The sequence below is a fragment of the Zychaea mexicana genome, assembly GCF_025766255.1.
Source record: "Zychaea mexicana strain RSA 1403 chromosome Unknown BDB00scaffold_135, whole genome shotgun sequence".
Lineage (NCBI taxonomy): Eukaryota > Fungi > Mucoromycota > Mucoromycetes > Mucorales > Lichtheimiaceae > Zychaea > Zychaea mexicana.
The window spans coordinates 1-20,552 of NW_026516798.1; the positions used below are offsets into that span (position 1 = coordinate 1).

The 20,552-nt window shown below is 42.0% G+C and overlaps 6 protein-coding genes across 6 annotated transcripts; 4 read left to right on the forward strand and 2 right to left on the reverse strand.

Annotated features, from left to right (window-relative positions):
* Window positions 1-214: 214 nt before the first annotated feature.
* Window positions 215-713, reverse strand: BDB00DRAFT_853259 (uncharacterized protein). Its single transcript, XM_053125619.1, is given in 2 exon segments — window positions 215-659; window positions 671-713. 1 exon segment carries the CDS (start codon window positions 556-558, stop codon window positions 295-297), a length of 264 nt encoding a protein of 87 aa, XP_052973801.1. The 5' UTR covers window positions 559-659; window positions 671-713; the 3' UTR covers window positions 215-294.
* A 230-nt stretch (window positions 714-943) lies between these two features.
* On the forward strand, window positions 944-1,223 carry BDB00DRAFT_853266 (uncharacterized protein; the record flags this gene model as incomplete). The annotated part of the gene is made up of 1 exon (XM_053125620.1): window positions 944-1,223. A coding segment is annotated over one exon (224 nt), but the record flags the coding sequence as incomplete, so codon positions are not given.
* A 1,320-nt stretch (window positions 1,224-2,543) lies between these two features.
* On the forward strand, window positions 2,544-4,194 carry BDB00DRAFT_853279 (uncharacterized protein). The gene is made up of 5 exons (XM_053125621.1): window positions 2,544-2,711; window positions 2,840-3,037; window positions 3,096-3,398; window positions 3,453-3,515; window positions 3,583-4,194. The coding sequence occupies exons 1-5, from the start codon at window positions 2,654-2,656 to the stop codon at window positions 3,774-3,776; spliced, it is 816 nt and encodes a 271-aa protein (XP_052973803.1). The 5' UTR covers window positions 2,544-2,653; the 3' UTR covers window positions 3,777-4,194.
* Window positions 4,195-4,944: 750 nt separating this feature from the next.
* On the forward strand, window positions 4,945-6,587 carry BDB00DRAFT_110991 (uncharacterized protein). The gene is made up of 6 exons (XM_053116096.1): window positions 4,945-5,125; window positions 5,203-5,331; window positions 5,403-5,707; window positions 5,795-5,900; window positions 5,995-6,503; window positions 6,569-6,587. Exons 3-5 carry the CDS (start codon window positions 5,409-5,411, stop codon window positions 6,340-6,342), a joined length of 753 nt encoding a protein of 250 aa, XP_052973804.1. The 5' UTR covers window positions 4,945-5,125; window positions 5,203-5,331; window positions 5,403-5,408; the 3' UTR covers window positions 6,343-6,503; window positions 6,569-6,587.
* A 3,971-nt stretch (window positions 6,588-10,558) lies between these two features.
* Window positions 10,559-11,049, forward strand: BDB00DRAFT_853294 (uncharacterized protein). Its single transcript, XM_053125622.1, has 3 exons — window positions 10,559-10,830; window positions 10,879-10,949; window positions 11,029-11,049. Exon 1 carries the CDS (start codon window positions 10,569-10,571, stop codon window positions 10,740-10,742), a length of 174 nt encoding a protein of 57 aa, XP_052973805.1. The 5' UTR covers window positions 10,559-10,568; the 3' UTR covers window positions 10,743-10,830; window positions 10,879-10,949; window positions 11,029-11,049.
* A 2,111-nt stretch (window positions 11,050-13,160) lies between these two features.
* Window positions 13,161-16,402, reverse strand: BDB00DRAFT_853296 (P-loop containing nucleoside triphosphate hydrolase protein). Its single transcript, XM_053125623.1, has 6 exons — window positions 16,087-16,402; window positions 15,371-16,002; window positions 14,490-15,285; window positions 14,328-14,407; window positions 14,012-14,264; window positions 13,161-13,945 (listed from the first exon to the last, which is right to left on the reverse strand). The coding sequence occupies exons 1-6, from the start codon at window positions 16,361-16,363 to the stop codon at window positions 13,395-13,397; spliced, it is 2,589 nt and encodes an 862-aa protein (XP_052973806.1). The 5' UTR covers window positions 16,364-16,402; the 3' UTR covers window positions 13,161-13,394.
* Between the last annotated feature and the right edge of the window lie 4,150 nt (window positions 16,403-20,552).

Below are 20,552 nucleotides of genomic sequence, written 5' to 3' on the forward strand. Positions count from 1 at the left end.
TTTTTTTTTGGTCGGCAGTTGCGACAGGGGAGGCAGCAGTAGCATTTCGACTTGAGGAGAGGGTGGTTTCGGGGGAAAGTGACCGTAATCGTAGACATGGGATTGCTGTTGTCGTTGTTGATGTTCAAAATGTTTGGGAGTTTTACAGGACAGGACCAGTTACTTTACAGATTATCATTTCTACAGATGATCCGTTGCGAATGCTCATAGCGCGCACTGCTCTTGTGTCTTTTCGGAGGACGTGCATGTTTGATGCTTTTAAATGACCTTCGTAGAAACCCATGTCAGGCATTATTAAGCAGGGTAAAGCAAAGTGACAATGACAAACCCGTTTTGGATGAATGACGAAAAGGAAACCGCGGTGACGAAAAGGGAACCGCAGAAACGAAAAGGAAAGAACGTAGCACAAGTAAAAAAGAAAGAACTAGCCGAGTGGAGTGACGGCGTGAAAGCGTAAACAAGAAGTAGCGAAAAGGAAAAGGAGGAATGGAAAAGGAAGAGCGTAGCACAAGCAGTAAGGAAAGAAAGCATGAAAAGGGGTGAAGCCGCGGTTGTCATGGCCACCACTGCATGTGGGAAAGCACTTCTTCCGATGGTCCATTGCTCTGCTGGCTCGGGGCACCAGGACAATATAAATACCTGAAGCAAGGGGTACTGCTGTTGTTTTGCTTTTCTTTTCTTCTCTCTTTTTCCTACTTTACTTTTTACTTTGCTAAAGTTCTTTTGCTGCTTACTATTGCTCTTTCGACGTCCTTCATTACCGTCTGCTCACGCTTGCTCCATCCCGCTTTACGCCAGTCGAACATTACACGTCTTTGCCACCTTCACTTGCTACAGCTGCTCTGTCCTTGCCGTCAACAGAACGTTGCTTTTTCCTGTCACTACCGTCAATCGTGCTGGCTGCCATCTGTAGTGACGCTATTCTGCTCTCGTATATGGCGCCCATTTTGCGCTGTTACCTGCAATACATATTCGCGCTCACTTTGGTTTTTTTTTGGCTGTTGTATACCTTGACTTGCTCCATCTCGCAATTCTCTCGCCACCTAAGATCGTGGACGTGTTGGATATTCTACTCATTGTACAGACGAATTCTTTTCCTTGGGTGTCTTGAACTCTACCGGACGTATTTTGTGGCTCTACTTGGCGTCTTTGTTTCCAAGGCTCCTTTCTGGACGGACTTGTTTTTGGTTTTCCTGTGCTTAAAGATGCTGTGCATGGATGCTCCAATAGACGACGTGCTCTTCTCGTAGCTTTCCTGTGTATGCTTAAGCTGTATGCCTTCATCCGCCGTTTTGGATTTATTAAGATCAAGGCTGAGACTGTGTTGGTTGCTGTGGTTCTCCATGGATGAACTTTGCTTTTTTCTATCACATGCGTTTCCGTTGTGGGCTCCTGCCGTGCTTGCCGAAGTTATGATCCACATGGTAAGTTTTTCTATTTTAGAATCTCCCTTTTCTTTAGCTGGTTAGAACTTGTGAGGATTGTTTTCCTAGAAAGCAAGAATGTTTAATATGATGAACGAGTGCATGTAAACACGCGATCGTTGACGGCGGCCACTGTGGGTATTGGCGACGGTGGCAGAGGAAATTTGGTTGAGCAGGCCATTCTGTTTGTTTACAGAACAGATGCAAGGCCGTTGATTGTGTAACCATATCAAGATGCTGTTGGTGTGATTAGGTACTTTAGGTACTTTACGTTTTGGTGTTTGTGTATTGCTGGATCAGCTTGAGCCATTCTCTAATTTGAGGCTGTGGTTTATAAAGTAGATACTACAGTGTAAGAACGTCTTTGTATCATTGTTACGTGTGAGGAACCAGGTGAGTGGTCAAGAGTGATTGCTGGGCAGGATATGTTGTGCTTAGTTTAATTGTGGTGGATGAGTGATGTGGATATATAATTTAGAGTGTTGGTCTTTGTTTGCTGAAGGCAACTGTGTTGGACTCTAAGAATAGAAGTAAATAAAGACGTTTCAATTTTAAAAGGAAAAGCTACTGTTTAAGCGGGTTAGAGGATGTGCTGTGAACGGTAGGTCTTTTGTCGGATTACTTATACGATGGATGGTGTGAGAGCGCTAGTGAAAGAAATAAAAACAGAAGGATCTCTATTTATAACTCGGATTACCAGCGTATACATATGGATAGTCGAACAACGACATATGAATCTGACAAAGACTATACTGAACCATGATCGTGCTGTCTTTGAGTGACTATGCTGCTGAAAAAGAACAGCACATCTCTAAAAATAAAATCTTTTCTTTTTTTCTTCACCAAACAAAAGCATGAATATAACGAACGCTCCACACCATCGATCGTACAAGCACCCCTGACAACTCACCATACCTTTCGACTTATGTCACTGACACTGTGTGCTTCTCACGAACGTTTGCATACAACGATTTCTCTGGACGACGATTAGCAGATCATCTCGCCTGTAACGATATAATTTATACAGAGTTGTTGATCACGCGTTTTTATCATACCAAAGTGACACATTAAGGCGGCAATTGTACTCACAGCACTCGAACATATATAAAAACTTTGACGAAAGAATATACAACACACATTTTACACAATCGTCAGTGATCATTTCAATCGCTGTCAAAATCGGCATTTTTTGATATTAGCAACGCCACTGCACATACAGAGGAACTCGTATGAATATGTTCTATGCCAGCCGGTACTTTTTTTCTCTTCTTGTAAAGAAAAGGAGAGGTACACAGCACCCACCGCATGCACGCAGTTTTCTCTGCTAAAAATTACACGCTAAATCTTTTTATTTGCAAAAGTTATCAGTTTTCAAAACCAGCGTTAGTCACTAATTTTGTTAACTTTCTTTTTAGCTGGCATTACTCTCTTCCCTCTATTTAGCACTGACTTACGCAGAGCTTATTGCACTCATCTCACAATGTCAACGACCCAATCTTCGAACCACTTTAGGCATTCAACTACTCTTCCATATAAGATTCCCGAAAGGGATCTCTCTGAGTGGAATATCTTCGTCGCGTTGGCTTCGAGGGGAACTCCTGAGGAAAAAAGCGGTCAGTAAAGATATGCCGATACCATGCATTGTAATAATAGTTTTTACTGCAATCATAGAGTTGGGACTTCCAGAAAACTTCGAGTTTACCAACACCAAGGATCAAACTCTAAAGGATCACTTCAAGGACCGTAGCGAAGGTGCGAAAACATATCTTCAGCAAAGGGTGAAGGATGAAAACCAAAAACGATCAGCGAAGCCGAGTAATCCTGATGACCGTGCAAAACTGGCAAAATCCTTGAAGGATGAACTTTGTGCATTGCTGCACCAAGTGAAGGAGAAGCTCGATACGGATGCAGCTGTAACGCTCAATAGTGATCATCCAGAAGACTGGGACAACGAAATGGCGTACCATAATTCAGGTACGTAAAGGTGTGATTATTTTAAGCATACACTGAACCTTACTCTGTTTCTAGGTGCCTCACGTCACGCCTTGGCGACAGGCGCTATGTTCTCGACGTTTCAATCCAAATGTAGAGGTGAATATCTGAACAATCCCAACTTGTGTAAATAATACTCACTTAGATCCATTATACCTCTATATAGAGCATAATGGACGTTCCGGTAAGATATGCAGATGTTTACAAGTAGTGATGCTTTACTTTGATGCTGTTATTGCTGATATAGAGTCGATGAGACAAGAGAATGGTACAAGAAGCGCCAAATCTGGACGTTGTTCAAATGCCACGATGGAGAGTGTTGGCATAATAATGCGAAATTTGTACACTAAGTGGAGTTGATAAAACATCAGACCCTTATAGATGTGGTGAGCATTTAATATCTTTTAGAGGAAAAGATGCAAAAGGAAACGCCCAAATTTCCTTGGGGTGAGTTCAAGCGAACTGCCGATGATGCTGGGCTTACCGCCCATTATTACAACGAGAAGAAGCGGCTTCGATTGGCTGGGTTCAATTTCGGAAAGGATGAAAAAGACCAATACCATCCAACGGCTCTCAGACCGGTATTATTACGGGATGGTCAGTTAGCCCAACTGCATAAAGGGCTAAAAGATGAAGTTGTTAAACTGCTTGGAGATGGTAAGTTTGTAGATCATTTAACAATTGATTTTTGTGATAGAGGTAAAAAGAATAAGTTATTGATTCACGAGGTAGATGAAACAGAATAAATGAGTTTTTTGTTTCTCTCAGCCTTTGAATAGCTTGTCAATAAATTGTTACTTTTTTATTATCTGATCTTTTTCCCTTATCGCAATGCCACCTAAAAAATCACAATATACAATTAAATACAAGGATCATGAAATCCAACCTGAGAATTTCAGCACTGGGTACGAGCAGAAAAGAAACAAAAACGGCGACGCAGTGTTTAAGAAAGGGAAGCCAGTTCTTGTTCCGGTTAGAAAGCGACTCGCACAGCCAGACGATGTGCAAACTGCACATGCGAGCGATGAAAAACGATTTCGCACTGAGACCTCTTCTAGACCTACGACAAGTCAAGATGGTATGATGCATGTGTATACCATTTATTGTAACATCTAATTATTAACAGTAATGTGGTTTAGCGAGTGCGTGGGATGATTATGCAGAGGAGTATGACGTTGGTGACGATGATGAAATGAATATTCCTCTTACTTCGCCACCCACACGTACCAATCAAGGCCCCGTAGAGAGAGTCAAGGAAGCTTGGGGAGAACTAATGCCAAAGCTTACTCAAGCTTATATTGCCTGTTTTGAGGGCGACGGTCCACAGTACAAAGCGACAAACCTCAACACCACAGTAGAACCTTGTAATGGATGTGCCAAACCTAAAATGGTGACGCGTAACGTTGATTGCGTGTACATGACTGGTACAGAGTGAATTTGATCAGTATGATATATGTTTGACATTATCCATGCATTACAACTAAATAATCGTTCCGATATGTAGGTATACAAAAGGGAACGCTCATTTATCGCAAACAATGTTATCCCGATGAACCAGTATACCTTATGAGGCATCATTTGCTTGCAGCAACACCCACGCAGCCAGAAATGGCGTTTCACCTCTGGAATTTTACGCCACGCTTCGAGGGTTTGGACAGACAGCTGTCCAAGCATTTGGAAGCACCGTATCTCACGTTCATGATTTCCATGTTAGTAACGCACGAGGAACAATCATACATTGGTTCAAACGGCACTCTAATTGCGATTAATTACGATGTGTTTATAGAAAGATGAAACGTTGCGTAAAAATCTCGGCCACTTCAAGTATTTAGAGATTGCCACGCTAGTAGAAGAAGAACTGGTATCGGAAAATGAATGGGCAAAAGAAAAATACGGATGTCCTGCGTGTCCTCCAGTAAGAGCATCATTTAATGTAGTATTGTATGTTATTACATAAAGCTGATAAGCATTATATTCGTCGCTTAGAATCGAATGTTTATCGCTATCGATGGCAATATGCAGCTTAAATGTTATAAAGCAAATGAGCACGACAAAGAAAAATATGTCGAGAAACGGAATTATTCCGCTGACGAGCATCAAGCCAAGTATGACGATCATACCATCCGTGAAGGAGTTAGTGATGCATCACGTAACTGTGACAGCAGTTTTAAAGCAACCGCAAACGCTTCTCGCGGTGATCCCCTCTGTCATGAAAGTGGTTTAGTAGGAGCTATCTGCGCTCGACATGATATTCCTTTAGAATTCACAAATATATTTGAATCTGGAGAAAAGTAAGTAGTGACAATGTTAACTGCTATTATTCATTGTTTTGTTTTTCCATTTACTTACGATATTGCTTGAAATCGTCGAAAATACAGATTCAAGTATGCCCTTGCCATCATTGACGTCTTATTGCAAAAGCCAGGCGTGAAAATCGAGGCATTGATGTATGACATCGCTTGTCGAATCAAATCAGCCATACGAGTATGTACTGTAGCATAACGATAATTTACTATACTACTTCGAGGGCTACTTAGTGTGCTTTTCTAACATTTACGATGATGTTTGACACATGTAGAGCAATTTTCCCGAGCTCAGGGACGAAAATAACACGAAGATCGCAGTTAGCGTTTTTCACGCGTATGCACATTCGATAAAGTGTCAAGTCGACTATAACCCACGTTATGTCAAAGGGCTTGGCTTGACCGATGGAGAGGGCATGGAGCGACTTTGGTCGTATTTGGGACAGTTCGTTTCCATCACTCGACCAATGAGCGCAAAAAACAGAGTTCTGACGCTGTGTCATGCGATATCACACTTCAAGCAAATTCGTGTTTCGACTTTACGTAAGTTTTTTCTGCAAAAAAAAATATCTATTTGTTTCATCAGCGATAAACCTATCACGGCGCAAAAAGCTTGCAAATGAAATACTTTTAGAATCACTATCGTATCTTGACGAAGAAGTAGCAGGAAAAAGCAATCAAGAGCTCCAGACTGAATGGGATAGATTCTCCCAAAGAATACGCAGCGATCATGCAGTGCTGCGAACTCATACGTTCGAAGTCTTATTATTTACTATGATACAAAGTAGGTTAATTACATAGTCGTCCACACGTAAACCTGTCGATACTCATTATGCACATGGCAATAAGGAATAAATCCGACGCGGTGATCGCAGAATTGAAACAGCCACTATCGCATGAAGAAACTCTTGATATCTTGACGCAGCTTCCTTCCTTTGAAACATCTTACTCAAAAGCTTTAAAAGATGTGAAGTCATTTGAAAATAAGCTTGGCATCGAAACCAGATGGACCAGAACTTGTTCCGCATTCATTAATGTGCAAAAGCGAATGTTGGAAAGAAGTCGTGATATTGCCATAGAGAAGTTGAAAACTATACTTATTGGGCAGACAATGTTAAAAGATATTCTGCATCGGTCGGGCAAGCTAGGTAACGCATAAAAGTTTTAACAAACCTCTAAATACTAATAAATATATTAATAGGACATACAACAAGCTCACAGATGCTTAAATCCGTAAATAATGCAACAGCAAAGGCGAAAACAGCATTAAATAACTATAACGAAGCCAGTAAAGCGCTGAATTCAAGCTTTCAGGATGTGAAGTTCAATGACATCAAATCCTTCGATAATAGTTCATTTTGGGAACCAGATGCGATAACAGATGTTGACTTCCGTGCCCTTCGACAGTTCATGAACGTAGAACGCGCTACTGAGGAGCTTTTGTTGTTATCGGTAAATTTATTTTATATAGTATAAAGACGTTAGATGTGGTTAATGTACTGATTACAATGTAAAATTGCATTCTAGGATGAAGAAAAGCAGCTTAAATCCTATGCTTTGAATAGATGCAAGCGAAGCTATACAGCATTAGAAGAAGAAAAACGGGGGGAAGCATATCGAAACCTCATTTCCCGCAAGTTACCAGCAATTGAAAAACTCTACAAGAAGGTGCACGGCCATTCCTGGCAATATTACCAGCAACAACAAGAGCAGTATGAGCATCAGCAGGAGCAGGAAGAGCCTTTGGGTCTTGAGGGAATCGAAGAATGTCCTGAGGACAGTTTGATGATATCTTTCGCGGATATCATTATGGGAATGATGCGTGCGGAGAGCGGGGAAGAAAGCATCGAAGACTTGCAGCACGAGCTCGGCATCCACGAAGACGTTGACACCAATGATGTGCCAGAGTAAAGACCTGTACTATATGCTGATAATCAATGCTTTACGTCTGTACTTTTCTTTTATTCCGTATTTGATTTTATACGCCCTTACGTACCATTATGTTACTTCTCATATTACAATTATCCAAAGAATCCATTTTCTATAAGCCATTAACTTGTTTATATCTCACAACTCATAAATAAGCTTATTTTAGTTCTTCTCACATTTTTACCATACAACAATGAGCAAATACAGAACTACCACTAATTTGTCTGTCTGTTAGAATCAATAGATAATAAGCTGTAGTATATTAATCCCATTCATGTTCTTCCTACCAGTTATATACATACGATCATACCTTTAAGCTGCTGTATCAAAATTATCTGAGAGTAAAACAACTACACATTGTATATGATGACATACAATAAGCAGGTGTTTCTATCAATTTATGGAGGCGGAAAAATGGCCTCTGGGCAAAAGGGGGTAGTCAGCTAAATTGAAAGTTAGCAACGTTAGTGACTAACTCTGGCTTTGAAAACTGCTAATTTTAGCAAATAAATGGTTTTAGCGGGCAATTTTTAGCAGGGAATTCTGTGCGCCAGTGGTGTCACAATGACCCATTAAAAAAATGTTTATTTTTTTGGCAAGTAGTTTTTATATTGAGGGAATCGACGCCGTGAATGCTGCTTGTACGCTATTCACACAACTTGCAGCGCTTGTGACCACAGACATTATTGACGGACTTGTTGGCGCATGCGGTGTCTACGGAAGTTTGAAACAGTTAGTACAAATGAAAGTGGAACAGTAACAATTGACAAAGATGTATATACCTGCTGTATGGTGGTTGGCGCCAGATTCTGCAAATTGGTCTGTTGTGTGCCTTGTACCATGCTATTGCTTGGAAGTTGCAGAGCTGATATATGCATGTCTATGCTATGATTCGTACTTTGACGCTTTAACTGAAACTCTCGATCCTACAGACAACACCGAATGGATTAGTACAATATGATAATGTCAAAAATAAACACAAAGGATAATAAAAACATACCTCCACCTGTGCTTGACAGTAGTAACAGAGCTGGACGTTGCTACCATATTCACTACTAGTTTTTGTTTCATTGTCGATGATGACATGTATCTTTTGTCGTAAGCAGCCACGATGAGTGACAAGTTTGCAAAAAGATTTCCTTTTTTCGAGGTAATCTCGAATACTCGGATTTTCCTCGGCTTGTATTGCCTTGTTCAGATTTGTGGAAAACTTTGTTGGATTGTACAGTGTACTGACGAGTAGACATTCTGCTGACTTGCCGTCCCTTCCAGCCCGTCCGGTTTCCTGTACGTAGTCGATAGACAAGCATAGGTGTCAATGGTCACGTGGAGTGAAAAGCCATGAGAGTGTGTAGACGACCATTTAGCGAGACTGAGATATATAATTCGTTAAAACCGATAACAAGGCCGCGGTCTATGAGCTTGTTTTTAGGTTGTAAGTCTGTATATAAATTTCCATCTAAGAAACAGAAACAGATTTACGTCTATTGCTATTGGCAGGCAATGGCTTACTCAAAATTGGATGATCCGAGCTCTTTACCCATTTCACAGCGTTGGAATGAACTCTCGCGATATCGTCCCAATTGGCGTTTTCGCGACGTTTTTAAACGAGATCACTGGTACACGAGGACAAGATATGGTCATGTACAATGAGGCTTGCCCGTTTGGTGAGCTCGCCCCGCTAGCAGTTGACGACCGTCTTTTAATAAATTGACAAAAAAATCAATTTGTTACCCCTCATCATCCATCGAAGGAATGACGTATCGTACTTTTGAAGTATACAGACGCTCAATCAATACTGGCCTGGGTAGCCAATATATTTGTAAATTAGGAAGAGTGCAATACAAATGGCGACGGTAAGAAGCTGCTGTACAAACTCAATTGAACTGATACAAAGCAAAAGGGCTTTTTAATTCTTTGAAGAAACTTAGTCATTGATATTATGATCGCATTTGTATATGTAGTAGCCTTATACGACAAAACATCGAAAGGTGGTCCGAAGCTTGAGAGTCATCATATCGTACTGTCCCACGCGTCCGTGGGCCAACTAATTACAGCCATTATTATGTTCCATGCCATATGTGAGCGACAAGTGAAAGGTATGCCACGACAGCTATTTTTATCAAAACTGTATGGACAAGCGGGATCGCGGAGAAAGAGTAATGAAGAAAAGCGTTGCTGTACATGTGTCGAACTGCCTCCACCTGAAAACATATCCGGTGCTCCAAAGGCAGCTCAATCTCAGGCGATCTCCTAAACAGATAGGCACATCCACGTGGATTTAGGCTTTGATAGAAAGCCATTCGAAACGTTTGTAAAACAACTCTAGTGGTAAGTATGAGCATTACAGTATTTGGTATCAAAAGATTTGATCTTGGCTGTAGAGTGCATGTCGTGCAGATTTTATGAGAAACGACAGTTTAAGCACACAAAGCTTGATCGACTTGTTCCAAGTCCAAAGAGTTCCTGCTGTTGCAGGAAATTTTCTGATGTGAACAGCACTGATATTGCTACGCAACGTGTTTCACAACAATTTGGCATTGTATATTATGGTCTGTGCATTATGCTTGCTTCAAATAGTTGCCTAGATAATATGCTTAGAATCGATCAAATCATTGCAAGGTAAAAGTAATTACGAATCTGATGTAAGCCATATGACATTGTCGGCATTGTATAAGAACAGGGACATAGCACGCCAAAACATGAGTTCTTTCCTAACTGTCAAATGAAGCGGCGAAGACGATTGAACACAGTCAGGAAGAAATTGCCATTGCAAGGTCAAGCGACACGTAAATACCTTCACAAGTAAAAAAAATCGTACATAAATCAGTTTGAGCAGGACATAAAGTAAAAGAGCAGGTTTTTATTCATTGTAATAATAGAGTAAAGAAACATTTTATAAAAGACAAAAGTTATCGTTATGAATATCAATAGTCGAAGGGTACAAATTTTATTAAAAGAACACAATCAGTGGACAATAAAGACAAATGATAAGAACGCGATTTTACAAAGTGACCTCAACAAGCAGTTCGCACAACCTGCAGGCTATACAAAAAGCATGAAGAAAGCAAGAAGAAACAGAAGAAGTATGTAAAAGGGGGAGGAAAAGAAAGCCACCAATGCCTCGGCCTGGGAGTCCCAGTCTCCCAATCATTTGGCTGGGTCAATCAACCACAAACCCAAGCCATCATTGGTACCAACCAGCGGGAGCCATGGCGTACACTTCGTTTGAGAGTCAAGTGCAAGCAATCGGTTGAAGATTGCTTGTGAGTGGAGAAAGTGGAAGGGGAAGGGGGAAGGGGGAAGGGGGAAGGGAAGGACGGAAGGAAGACGGAAGTGAGACGGAAGGGAAGGACGGGAGGAAGACGGAAGGGAAGGACGGGAAGAGGAAAGGGAAGGGGAGAACGGGAGACAGAGGAAGAACGGGAGGCAGAGGAAGAGCGGGCGACAGGAAAGGGTTTGGCTGGGGTGACGCCGGTGGGGACGAACCCGCACGAGACAGAGCACCGAACTCATCATCATAATAGCCGAGGTCAATGTTGAGAGAGGACTCGGAGGAGAAGACGGGCTCGGAGGAGCGGTAGGAAGCGGTGGTGGGGTTGTCGAGGTTGCTGTTGAAGCAATGGACAGGCGAGATGTGCGGAGGCGAGTTGATGGTGTCGAAGGTCGAGTGCACACTGGCATTGACCTTTCTTGCTGCTATCTCAGGTGCGTGAGTCATTCTATTCTTTTATTCGCGTCATCAGTATCAATATAGAATCTGCTTCTCACCGTATTATACAGCAGTCAGTCTCGTAGCGTCACGCACACGTTGGGTGTCTGTCGTACCGGAGGGTCTCCGAGCTCGGCAAATCACGACTTGATCGCTTCTCGCCACCTTCAACTTGAATGCCGAGATGGTTGAACCATAACACTTTGAAATAGCCGTGTACAAAGACGCGACTAGTGTGTACATGTAGCCTGGAAGGTGCACAATGCAAAGGGAAATGTCAGGCTGAATGCCATTGCTTTGGGAGATGAGCGACGCGTTGCTCTACGTGTCCAGTGTGCTTGTGTAACCTGACAAGACCTGGGTTGGCAGGTGATGCTGTCAACTTCTTTGTATCCATTCCTTTTTTGGGGGGGGTCAGCTGATCCACTATAGAATCACTGATAAGATATAAACGCTCCTCTCTCATTATTTACTCTCTGCTCACTTTTTCAGTGCTGGGAATAGAAAGTAGTTACTACTACCTCGAGCCCAAAAACTAACGAAGATACGTGCTGGCCCTGTAACGAAAGTGACAACGACAAGCAAAGTGACAGACAGAGACGTGGTGAACAAGTCGAACAATAACAATAGATTGACCGTCTCCTGAGAGAGTGCGTGTGTAACCCGAATGGTTTTTGTGTAACCCCAGAAAGACATAAAAAGGCCCAAATAACTTTTCCCTTTTTTTTCCCTCAATCCTTCTTTCGCTACATTCAAGATGAAATTCATTACAAAGGTCAGTGGAAACAAGTACATAAGCAAATTGATCACAAAGATCAAAATAGGCCGGGGCGGTCGTGCCAAGAAAGTGACAGTGACTGCGAAGAGTCGCCGCCGCCATCGCCGTAACGCAACCACCACCGCCACTAGCACCAACAGCAGCAGCAGCAAGAGCAGCAGCAACAGCGATGACGAAGAAGAACAAGAAGCAGCAGCAGCACCGGTGGACGTCTCTCAGGAGGAGAGAATGGAGAACGTTGGTGCCTGGCTTTCAGGCATCGTCGCGATGTAAGCTGTGCCTTTCCCGTCCCAAGTCTCCCTCTCCCCAATACTCTAAGTACATAGTCTTTTCTTCCCCATCTCCCCTTTCCTTTCCTTATAATAAAATATCATTTAAAAAAGCTCTCACTTTAAGCTGTGAAAGAAACCCCAAAATCATCGTCATTTTCATTTGTTTTCACTGCACAAGCGTGCGTCTTGTGTGCACGTATCAGTAAATCATTTTGTTGTGTTTCCATGCAATGTCGCACTCTAGACGTCCTATATACAATGGAAGTCATGCTCGCTTGCAAACGTGTCGGTGTCGAAAATATGTGTATAAGATATTACGTAAGCTGGTCAAGTCAGGGCCTACGTACCCTATGTGGGATACATGCCACTGCTTTTTTTGCCTCGAAAAAGACCGTGAGTAAAGAACGTATGGACTAACAAGCAGCAAAAGTCTAAAACTTACTCGATTGACAATGACGTTGACATCCATTGCAAGAAGTGCTGACAGCAGGAAAACATAGTTCTCACCGACGTTACACATCATATATGCAGCAAAACTACTTTTAATTACAACCACAATGAGCTCCTCTATCTTCAGGCCTTCTCCAGCTGTTTGACGAGGCTTTCATGGCATGCTGAAGGGCTTCTCCTATACTCTGCTGCTGATACGTTTTTATAGCAAGAAGTGTAGTATTATTGTCGTTCTCTCTGTGCTTATTGGTTGACAGCGTCATCTGCCAACGCAGGTCTAGCCATATTACACAAGCACACTGGGCATGCCGTAAAAAGCTTACTATGTAATCGACCATCTATTATTCACTCTCTGGTTCGCGTTGGATGTAAACACGTTGAGTAGAAGTTTGGATATGTACCAATGCTATATTATTGATGGAATATTACGAAAGAAAGAAAAAAGAGCGAGAGTGATGATACAAATAGAAAAAGAAATGTGAAAAATGCTTGAGAATATAGATACAAAATGATAATAAACAGCTTTTGTTTTGTCTAGCGACGCTTCTTGTTTTTGTTTGAGGGTCGTGCATTCTTTGCCTTTCGGTTCTCTTGGACTTTACGCTGCTTGCGAATCTGTTCAGCCGACTTGAGCTCGCTCTCCTCACGTTTGCGTTTCTGAGGAGCATCCGTACGGTTATGTCGGAATTTTCGCGTATTGCCGTGAGCCATATGCTTGGCAGAAGACAGCTCTTGCTCACCAGTACGCGGGATCGCTATCCGCTTCTTCTTGGCCCACTCTTCATATCGACCGCTCTTGTAAGTTGCTGAGATCAAAGCACCGCTCTCGGTACGAATCATTTTTTTGTTGTCAGAACCAACACCAGTACCACGCACAAACTTTTTCTTTTTGGCATCCCATCGTATGGCGTTACGTCGTCCCTGATTCATGGCGTCATTGTCATCACCAATCAGGTCAAGTGTTGCTTTGCCTGCCTGCTCGACAAAGTTACCCGTCTGCATCGAATATCCACGTTCCGTGTCAGCGTCCTTTTGCGTGTAGTGCATATAAAATTCCTCGTCACGATGGCTAGACTTCTTTTTATCTATTTGTCATGTTTGTTAGATTATCAGCAGTCCTTCCGTTACTAGCACATATGAGTGATACTTACCATTGCTTTCAGCCGTGGACATATTGAAAACATCTGCCAAATCATCCTCCTCGACTTCGCCGCCTAGTCCATCCACATCAATTTGTTTCACAGGCCCGCTTGAATTCAAATCTTCCAATTCTGCAGCGGAAGCTGCTGCTCGTTGTGATTTGGTAGCGCTGATGAGTGATCCTAGATTTTCTCGCCGACTGCGCATAAGCAGAGTGGCTGCATCAGCCTTTTTAGTTCCGCGACGACCCACTTCAAAAATTGTCTAAAATAAACAGCCTAAGTTAACACCATCGACCGATTCATAGCTTGATCACCAAATAACTACCTCAGATGGACGGAAACCAGAAATCTTGCTAATGAGATTCAAGCGCTGCTTTTCGGCGTCATTTGTGAACTCGCCAATTTCTAAGTGCAAAAAAAAATATAAGCAAAACAATATTCCAAGCCAACTATGTGCCTTTGCCAACTATGTGCCTTTTCCATTTACCTAGCAGAGGATGTAAATCCTTGAATGCTTCTTTCTTCATCAACTCTTTTGCTCGAGTATAACTCTCGGCTGCTGCTCTTGGCTTTGTTCGGTTGAACAATTTATATGCATTGTTTGCAGTAGTGTACATGCCCTCCAAACTTGCGTCTCCTGCTACACGCTGTCGCACCCATTCGGCATCGTCTATCAATGCATCCTTGGGCATAGCACCAATAATCAGCGACGAGGTATAATCGGCACCCAGCTTTTCCTTTTGTCGGGATCCAAGCACCACTTCACGCGTTAAAAAGAGACCAAGATCAACAACATAGGGCAACTCAGCAGCGGAAACAAGTGAGTAGGCCCAACCACGGCGACCAGCACGAGCAGCACGGCCCACACGATGGATATACACTTTGGAAGATCCAGCAAAATCATAGTTGATGACATTTTCCAAGATAGGAATATCAATACCACGTGCAGCGACGTCCGTTACTACCAACAAATTCGTGTAGCCCGAACGGAATCGATTAATCTGGATGTTACGCGCCGTCTGATCGAGTGAGCCGTATACATATGAGACCTGATATCCGAGTCCCATCAAAATGTTGGAAAGATATTCGACATGATGTTTTGTTGCAACGAACAAAATTGTTTGGCGATCCTCTTCTGTTGCTGTCAATCGTTTTTTCTTTTTCTTATCGTCAGAGCGGCCGGCATTCGCCTGCGATGTCTTTTTCGGTAATTTGATAACATTACGAAGCAAGTAAAGCAGTGCTGCTTCTTTTTCGGATTGCTTTACAGAAAAGAAAGCCATCTAAATTATCCGATCTCACGAAGTTAGTATTTTACGTACATTCGACCCAACATTTTAAGAGAACCATTTCATCTTTCTCTGTTACCTCCAAGTCTTTGCTAATCTTGGTGTCCGCATCCAGACGAATCAGCGTTGGCTCCTGCAGACCGGCCTTAGCAAAATCGACAAGCATCTTGGGAAGTGTGGCCGAGAAAAGTAGCGTCTGACGGCTCTGTGGCAACCGAGACAAGATTTCATGAAGCTGTACAGCAAAACCCATTTCGAACAATCGATCGGCTTCATCAAAGACGACGTATTCGATAGATCGTAAATCCAAACCCATTTCGACAGCCAAATGAAGCAAACGGCCAGGTGTTGCGATCAAAATATCCGGGTTGCTTGCAATCATGCTAAATTGATCATCCAAGCTGTCACCACCTACAAGCACACAGCTTCGCAGATCGGTATGTTTGCCAAACTCCTTGCACACCTTCTGCGTTTGCAGGGCCAATTCACGCGATGGCGATAACACCAGGCCACGTGCACCCACTTTGGCTGAGTGTCCCTTGAGGCGCTCAAGTAGCGGAATCAAAAATGCTGCTGTTTTACCGGAACCCGTACGGGCCATACCGACGACATCTTGGCCTTGCAAGATAAGAGGGATCGATTTACGCTGGATTGGTGTCGGAACCTTGTAACCTTTATGCAAGATCGCTTTGAAGATCTGTTGATTGAGACCTAAATTTTAAAGTGGCAATTGCGTTTCTTTTGTTTAGTTGATCAATGCACCGTAAAAATGCCGGTAAGCTTTTAGATCCTTACCCATGGACTGAAAACCGCCAGATTTCTTATTTTTGCGATTGGCAGCCATGTTTTCGCTGGCAATAAATTTCTCTTCCTCGGAGACATCGTCCTCACTGTCACTCATATCAACTGCTGGTATGTTTTTTGTTGATTTTGAGGGTACCGCTGATGGAGCAGACGGCTTGATCGACTGGAACATGTCATAGTTTTCGCTTTCGTCGTCCATGGTTACAGAGATCGTCGAGAATAAGAGAAAAAATATTTTCGCTTGAATTACTTTTGAAGGACGCCGCATACTCCGACATCAAATTCGGCTTGGATCATCTTCAGGGCGCTTTATCCTTTTTAACAAGATGAGCAGAGTAATATTGCATGACAAGCCATCATAGAACAGAACTAGATAAATTGACTTTACTACAGTTGTCTCGCAGTATATTGTAGCTCTAATAGAAAGCGAGCTGGTAGCATTATTGGTTTGCAGATCAACAGCGATATGTCTATTTGCATGTAGTTTCCCTCCTGTTTATTGAAGTACCTGAAGATGTGAAGAACAAGAGCCCGGAACAAGTGATCTATTTCCCTACTTATATAAGCTTAGAAGAAGCTCCTTTTACAAAAGGATACAACATGCACTGTGTATGCTATATATTATTAGCTAGCACTATTATATCACTGGTGTGAGTTTCTCGTGAACACACCACAGACGATATTTATCATCGCAAACTGCATGAGGTTTTCACAATCAGCAACAGTGAGATTGAAAGCAATCAAAATGAGAATTTTCTAGCCTCGCAGAAGATCACGCTAAGAACAAGACAGGATAAAGTACTTGGCAGCCATTCAAGACAGCCTTTCATGCATCCCATTGCGATGGAATTTTCAGAAAGCAGCAAGATAAACGAGCAGCAGCACAAGGCAGATGACGATACCTTGACAACTATTACTGTCATGATTTCTTCACGGTTGAGCATATTTTTAGCCAGATAGCTTTTACATAATACTGGAATGCTCATTCACACAACAATATTGGATTTGGTCTCATGACTGCAGCTTGATTTCTCTGCTCGTCTATTTTGGTGAGCATCACTGATTTTCAAATTGCTCCTCCAAGATATGCAGTTGCGCAATAGAGAGGTGTTACATGCCGGATCCACAAGGAGCGAATCGCCACATCGTACATCAATCGGGCGGTGCTCTCATCGCACACAATATACACGAGCTGTCGCGCTGGATGGAGCAATTGCTATGACCGTCGATTTCTCACTCCATTATAATATCGTGAAAGTCATCGCCAACAGGTGCATCGGCTATATATCTTCCCAATAGGTGGATAGATCGTGGAAACTGATTTTTTAAGTTTTGCTGTCTGTGACCGAGCAATACTGCAAATAATAAGCGAACGTTCGAACCGTATCGTACGCGTAAGCCTGTTCTCGGATGCTTTTAACCAGGCGATATCCAGTGTACACACCTACAAAAATTACGGTCGAGATCTCCAAAGTAACGCTTTTCTACACACCAGAAGCTGACAACGAACCAGCTTCAGCGGTCACATTACAACTACCCCCGCCGACTACTGTAGCAGAGAAACGTTAAAAATGCGCCATCTTTAGTTTAAACATGCTTACATACTGCATGATGTAACGGCAGATATGATACCTTGCTCTTCTGTTTGTTATCAGATAAAACTTGGATCACATTATGATACGATAAGATTTAGTCATCGCACTTAAAAGATTAATCGGACCAGAGTTTCAAAACACGACGATCAGGATCACTTGCATTCCGTAGATCTTATAACAAGATAAAGCTTACATACGGATCATTAGTTTTGTGGCTAGTAATATCAGTTTCTCCCTTTCAAGAATATATATAATACGATAAGCTACCTAGCTGTAGCAGTAGGTCTATGATGCAGTCACTGTATTCAAGAAGCGAGGTTATTTGCTAGAACAAGAGATCCACTAGCCTAAATGAATAGCATAGCCGAGTCAAGACAGAGACAACGAATAGCGCATCATGTCTATGCTAAACCCTCAGAAAAAAACCTAAACTCTGGATGTGCTACCGACTCCTTATGCATTGTACTATGCTTACATATAAACTCTCTCTGGAGCTCTCTTGTTGTAATCTGCTAGGGTCTTTGTCAATGATACAAAATGTGCCTTAGAAGTCTATATACAGCAATCATAACGATTAGTATGCAGAATATCTGAGATTGTTTAACCCGATAAGTGATGCATTGTATATAATCCCGAGACGTGCCGAAATAATATTAATTACAGTAAAAGCATCATTATCACTGTTAGCACCATCGACTCAATACGTATATATGTGATGCGATGGAGAACCATTACTCAAATCAAATCGAACTGCATGCAGCATTTCGTCACTGCTATTTCACCCATATTTTAGCCTTTTTTTTATGTATCGTCACGTCATCCATTGATTACGAAGTTACTCGCCTGGATTTGAGAACCGTAATTTGTACGCACGAAAGGAACATAATCATAAGAAATGCTACGAGTTTATAGAATAGCAGTTGCGGATGTTTTCCTAAGTTTATCAACTTCATTCAGAAAGTGTAGCATTTTCTTTCCGACCACGAACGGCCCTTGCCGACGGCATATGTAATACTACGTCAAGAAGTATATTTATACATGGAGGTTTACCCCACTGTGTATATATGCACATGATCACCGGTATGATCCGAGCCTTATTGCATTGATGTACGTAGTCAGACCATCACATGTGTATCTTGTCTGATACATAAAAATAAGTTTGCACGCCGCGTATATATGAACTTGAAAGAGAAAGAGGGAGAAAGGACACGGCCCCTCCCCCCATCCAGCGGGAAATTTAAGGGAGGTACTTTTGGTGCGTGAGAAATCTTTTGTATACTTTGCCAAACAAGCCTTTTTAGGAAACTCCACAAAGACATCCTTTTTCTACCAATCTGGCTAGGGCACTAAATCCAACTTGAAAAGACTTTACTATAAGGGTAAATTTATGCAATGGCTGGTAGTTTGATAGGTGGGGGGAGGGTGAGATGTCACTGTCATCCTCGTTTAGCTTCTTTGCTAAAAATCCTTCTTCCTCACTATCTCCATTGCTTGTTGAAATTCGTAAAAACGCTCGATAAATTTAATTAGCAACTGCAGAGCGCTCCCCTTAGGTATGAGTTTGGTGTGAGCACTATTATATAAATGAGCTCGGACAATGCACGAGCTGTATAGTGCTTGTCACATCCTTAAATAGGGTAGTGAGCTCAAAGACCAAATGTTTAACGAGTTGTAGCACGGAATACCTCGGACTTCTTACTGGGGCTTGTCTTGATTCAGGTGATGCTTTCTACAACGATGATGTTTTAGAGTACCATGACTACTCGCAGTAAGCTTACAGATCACTTCATCACTTCGAATCAGGCAAAGAAAATATCTGCACGGATTACGTTTATCTTGTACAGCCTGACAGTCGAATTTCCATTATAGTAGCAATGACGAACATTTGACCTTATCGTATCGTCATGAATGTACGAGGTATTCTAGTCAAAGCTAAGCAATTTGAGCGCATCATCCGTCATCATGCCCTCGTGTATTTGTTGCCTTGTCACCTAAACCATGTTCGCTTGTAATTTCAAGCAGTTATTAGCTGGGGGCAGTATCTAAAATCACCTTGAAAGAATAATGTGCTCTATTAGATACATTTATGCTAACTCTATGACTATGGCATTGAATTTAGTTGCACGATACTCTACCGTTATTCCGTTTCTCTGGCAAAACATTTAGTACTACATATCACATTGCTTGGCGAGATCAGATATATGACCCTCCAATTCGGATTATGGTAACTCTCTTGCTGCTCAGACTGGCATATGGCGTGGTTTTTGAATCTTTTGATGAGATATCAAAATACCATGACTTGAATGCCCTTTTCGATTAGATGTTATTACAGCAATAGAGTCGATCAAAAATCTAACAGATCAACTACCAGAAAAGGCCTTAAGGGAATACAAATGATTTAAATACAGTAGTATGTACAATTGCACTGCCGGCACAGAAAAGTCACCTGCTGAACCTTCTCGTATGTTGTAAGTCCACCGTTCAAGTGCTTTAAGCAAGCGCGTCTGCCGCTATGAATGATGAAGCTTAATATCAAGCTGCGTTCACACACAGGTATATGATTATGTGATTTTGGTGGATATTATTTAAAGTACGCGACAAGATGGTTTGTGCTTTATTGATTCGGCTCATTTTTATAAGACAGATTCCTGATTAGCGCACCTGTTGTCATCATCAATATAGTATTGCCGTTGTGACCTCTTTTAGCCTATAATGAGCGAGCAAAAGTTAGATAAGTGATTAGTAAAGGTAGTATAAAATATGTCATAATGAAATGCATCACTTATCATCACCACTTAAAAATCCATATGTATTCTACTTTGTTTTTAATACCTAACCACTTTCGACAAATGCTTTATTAGT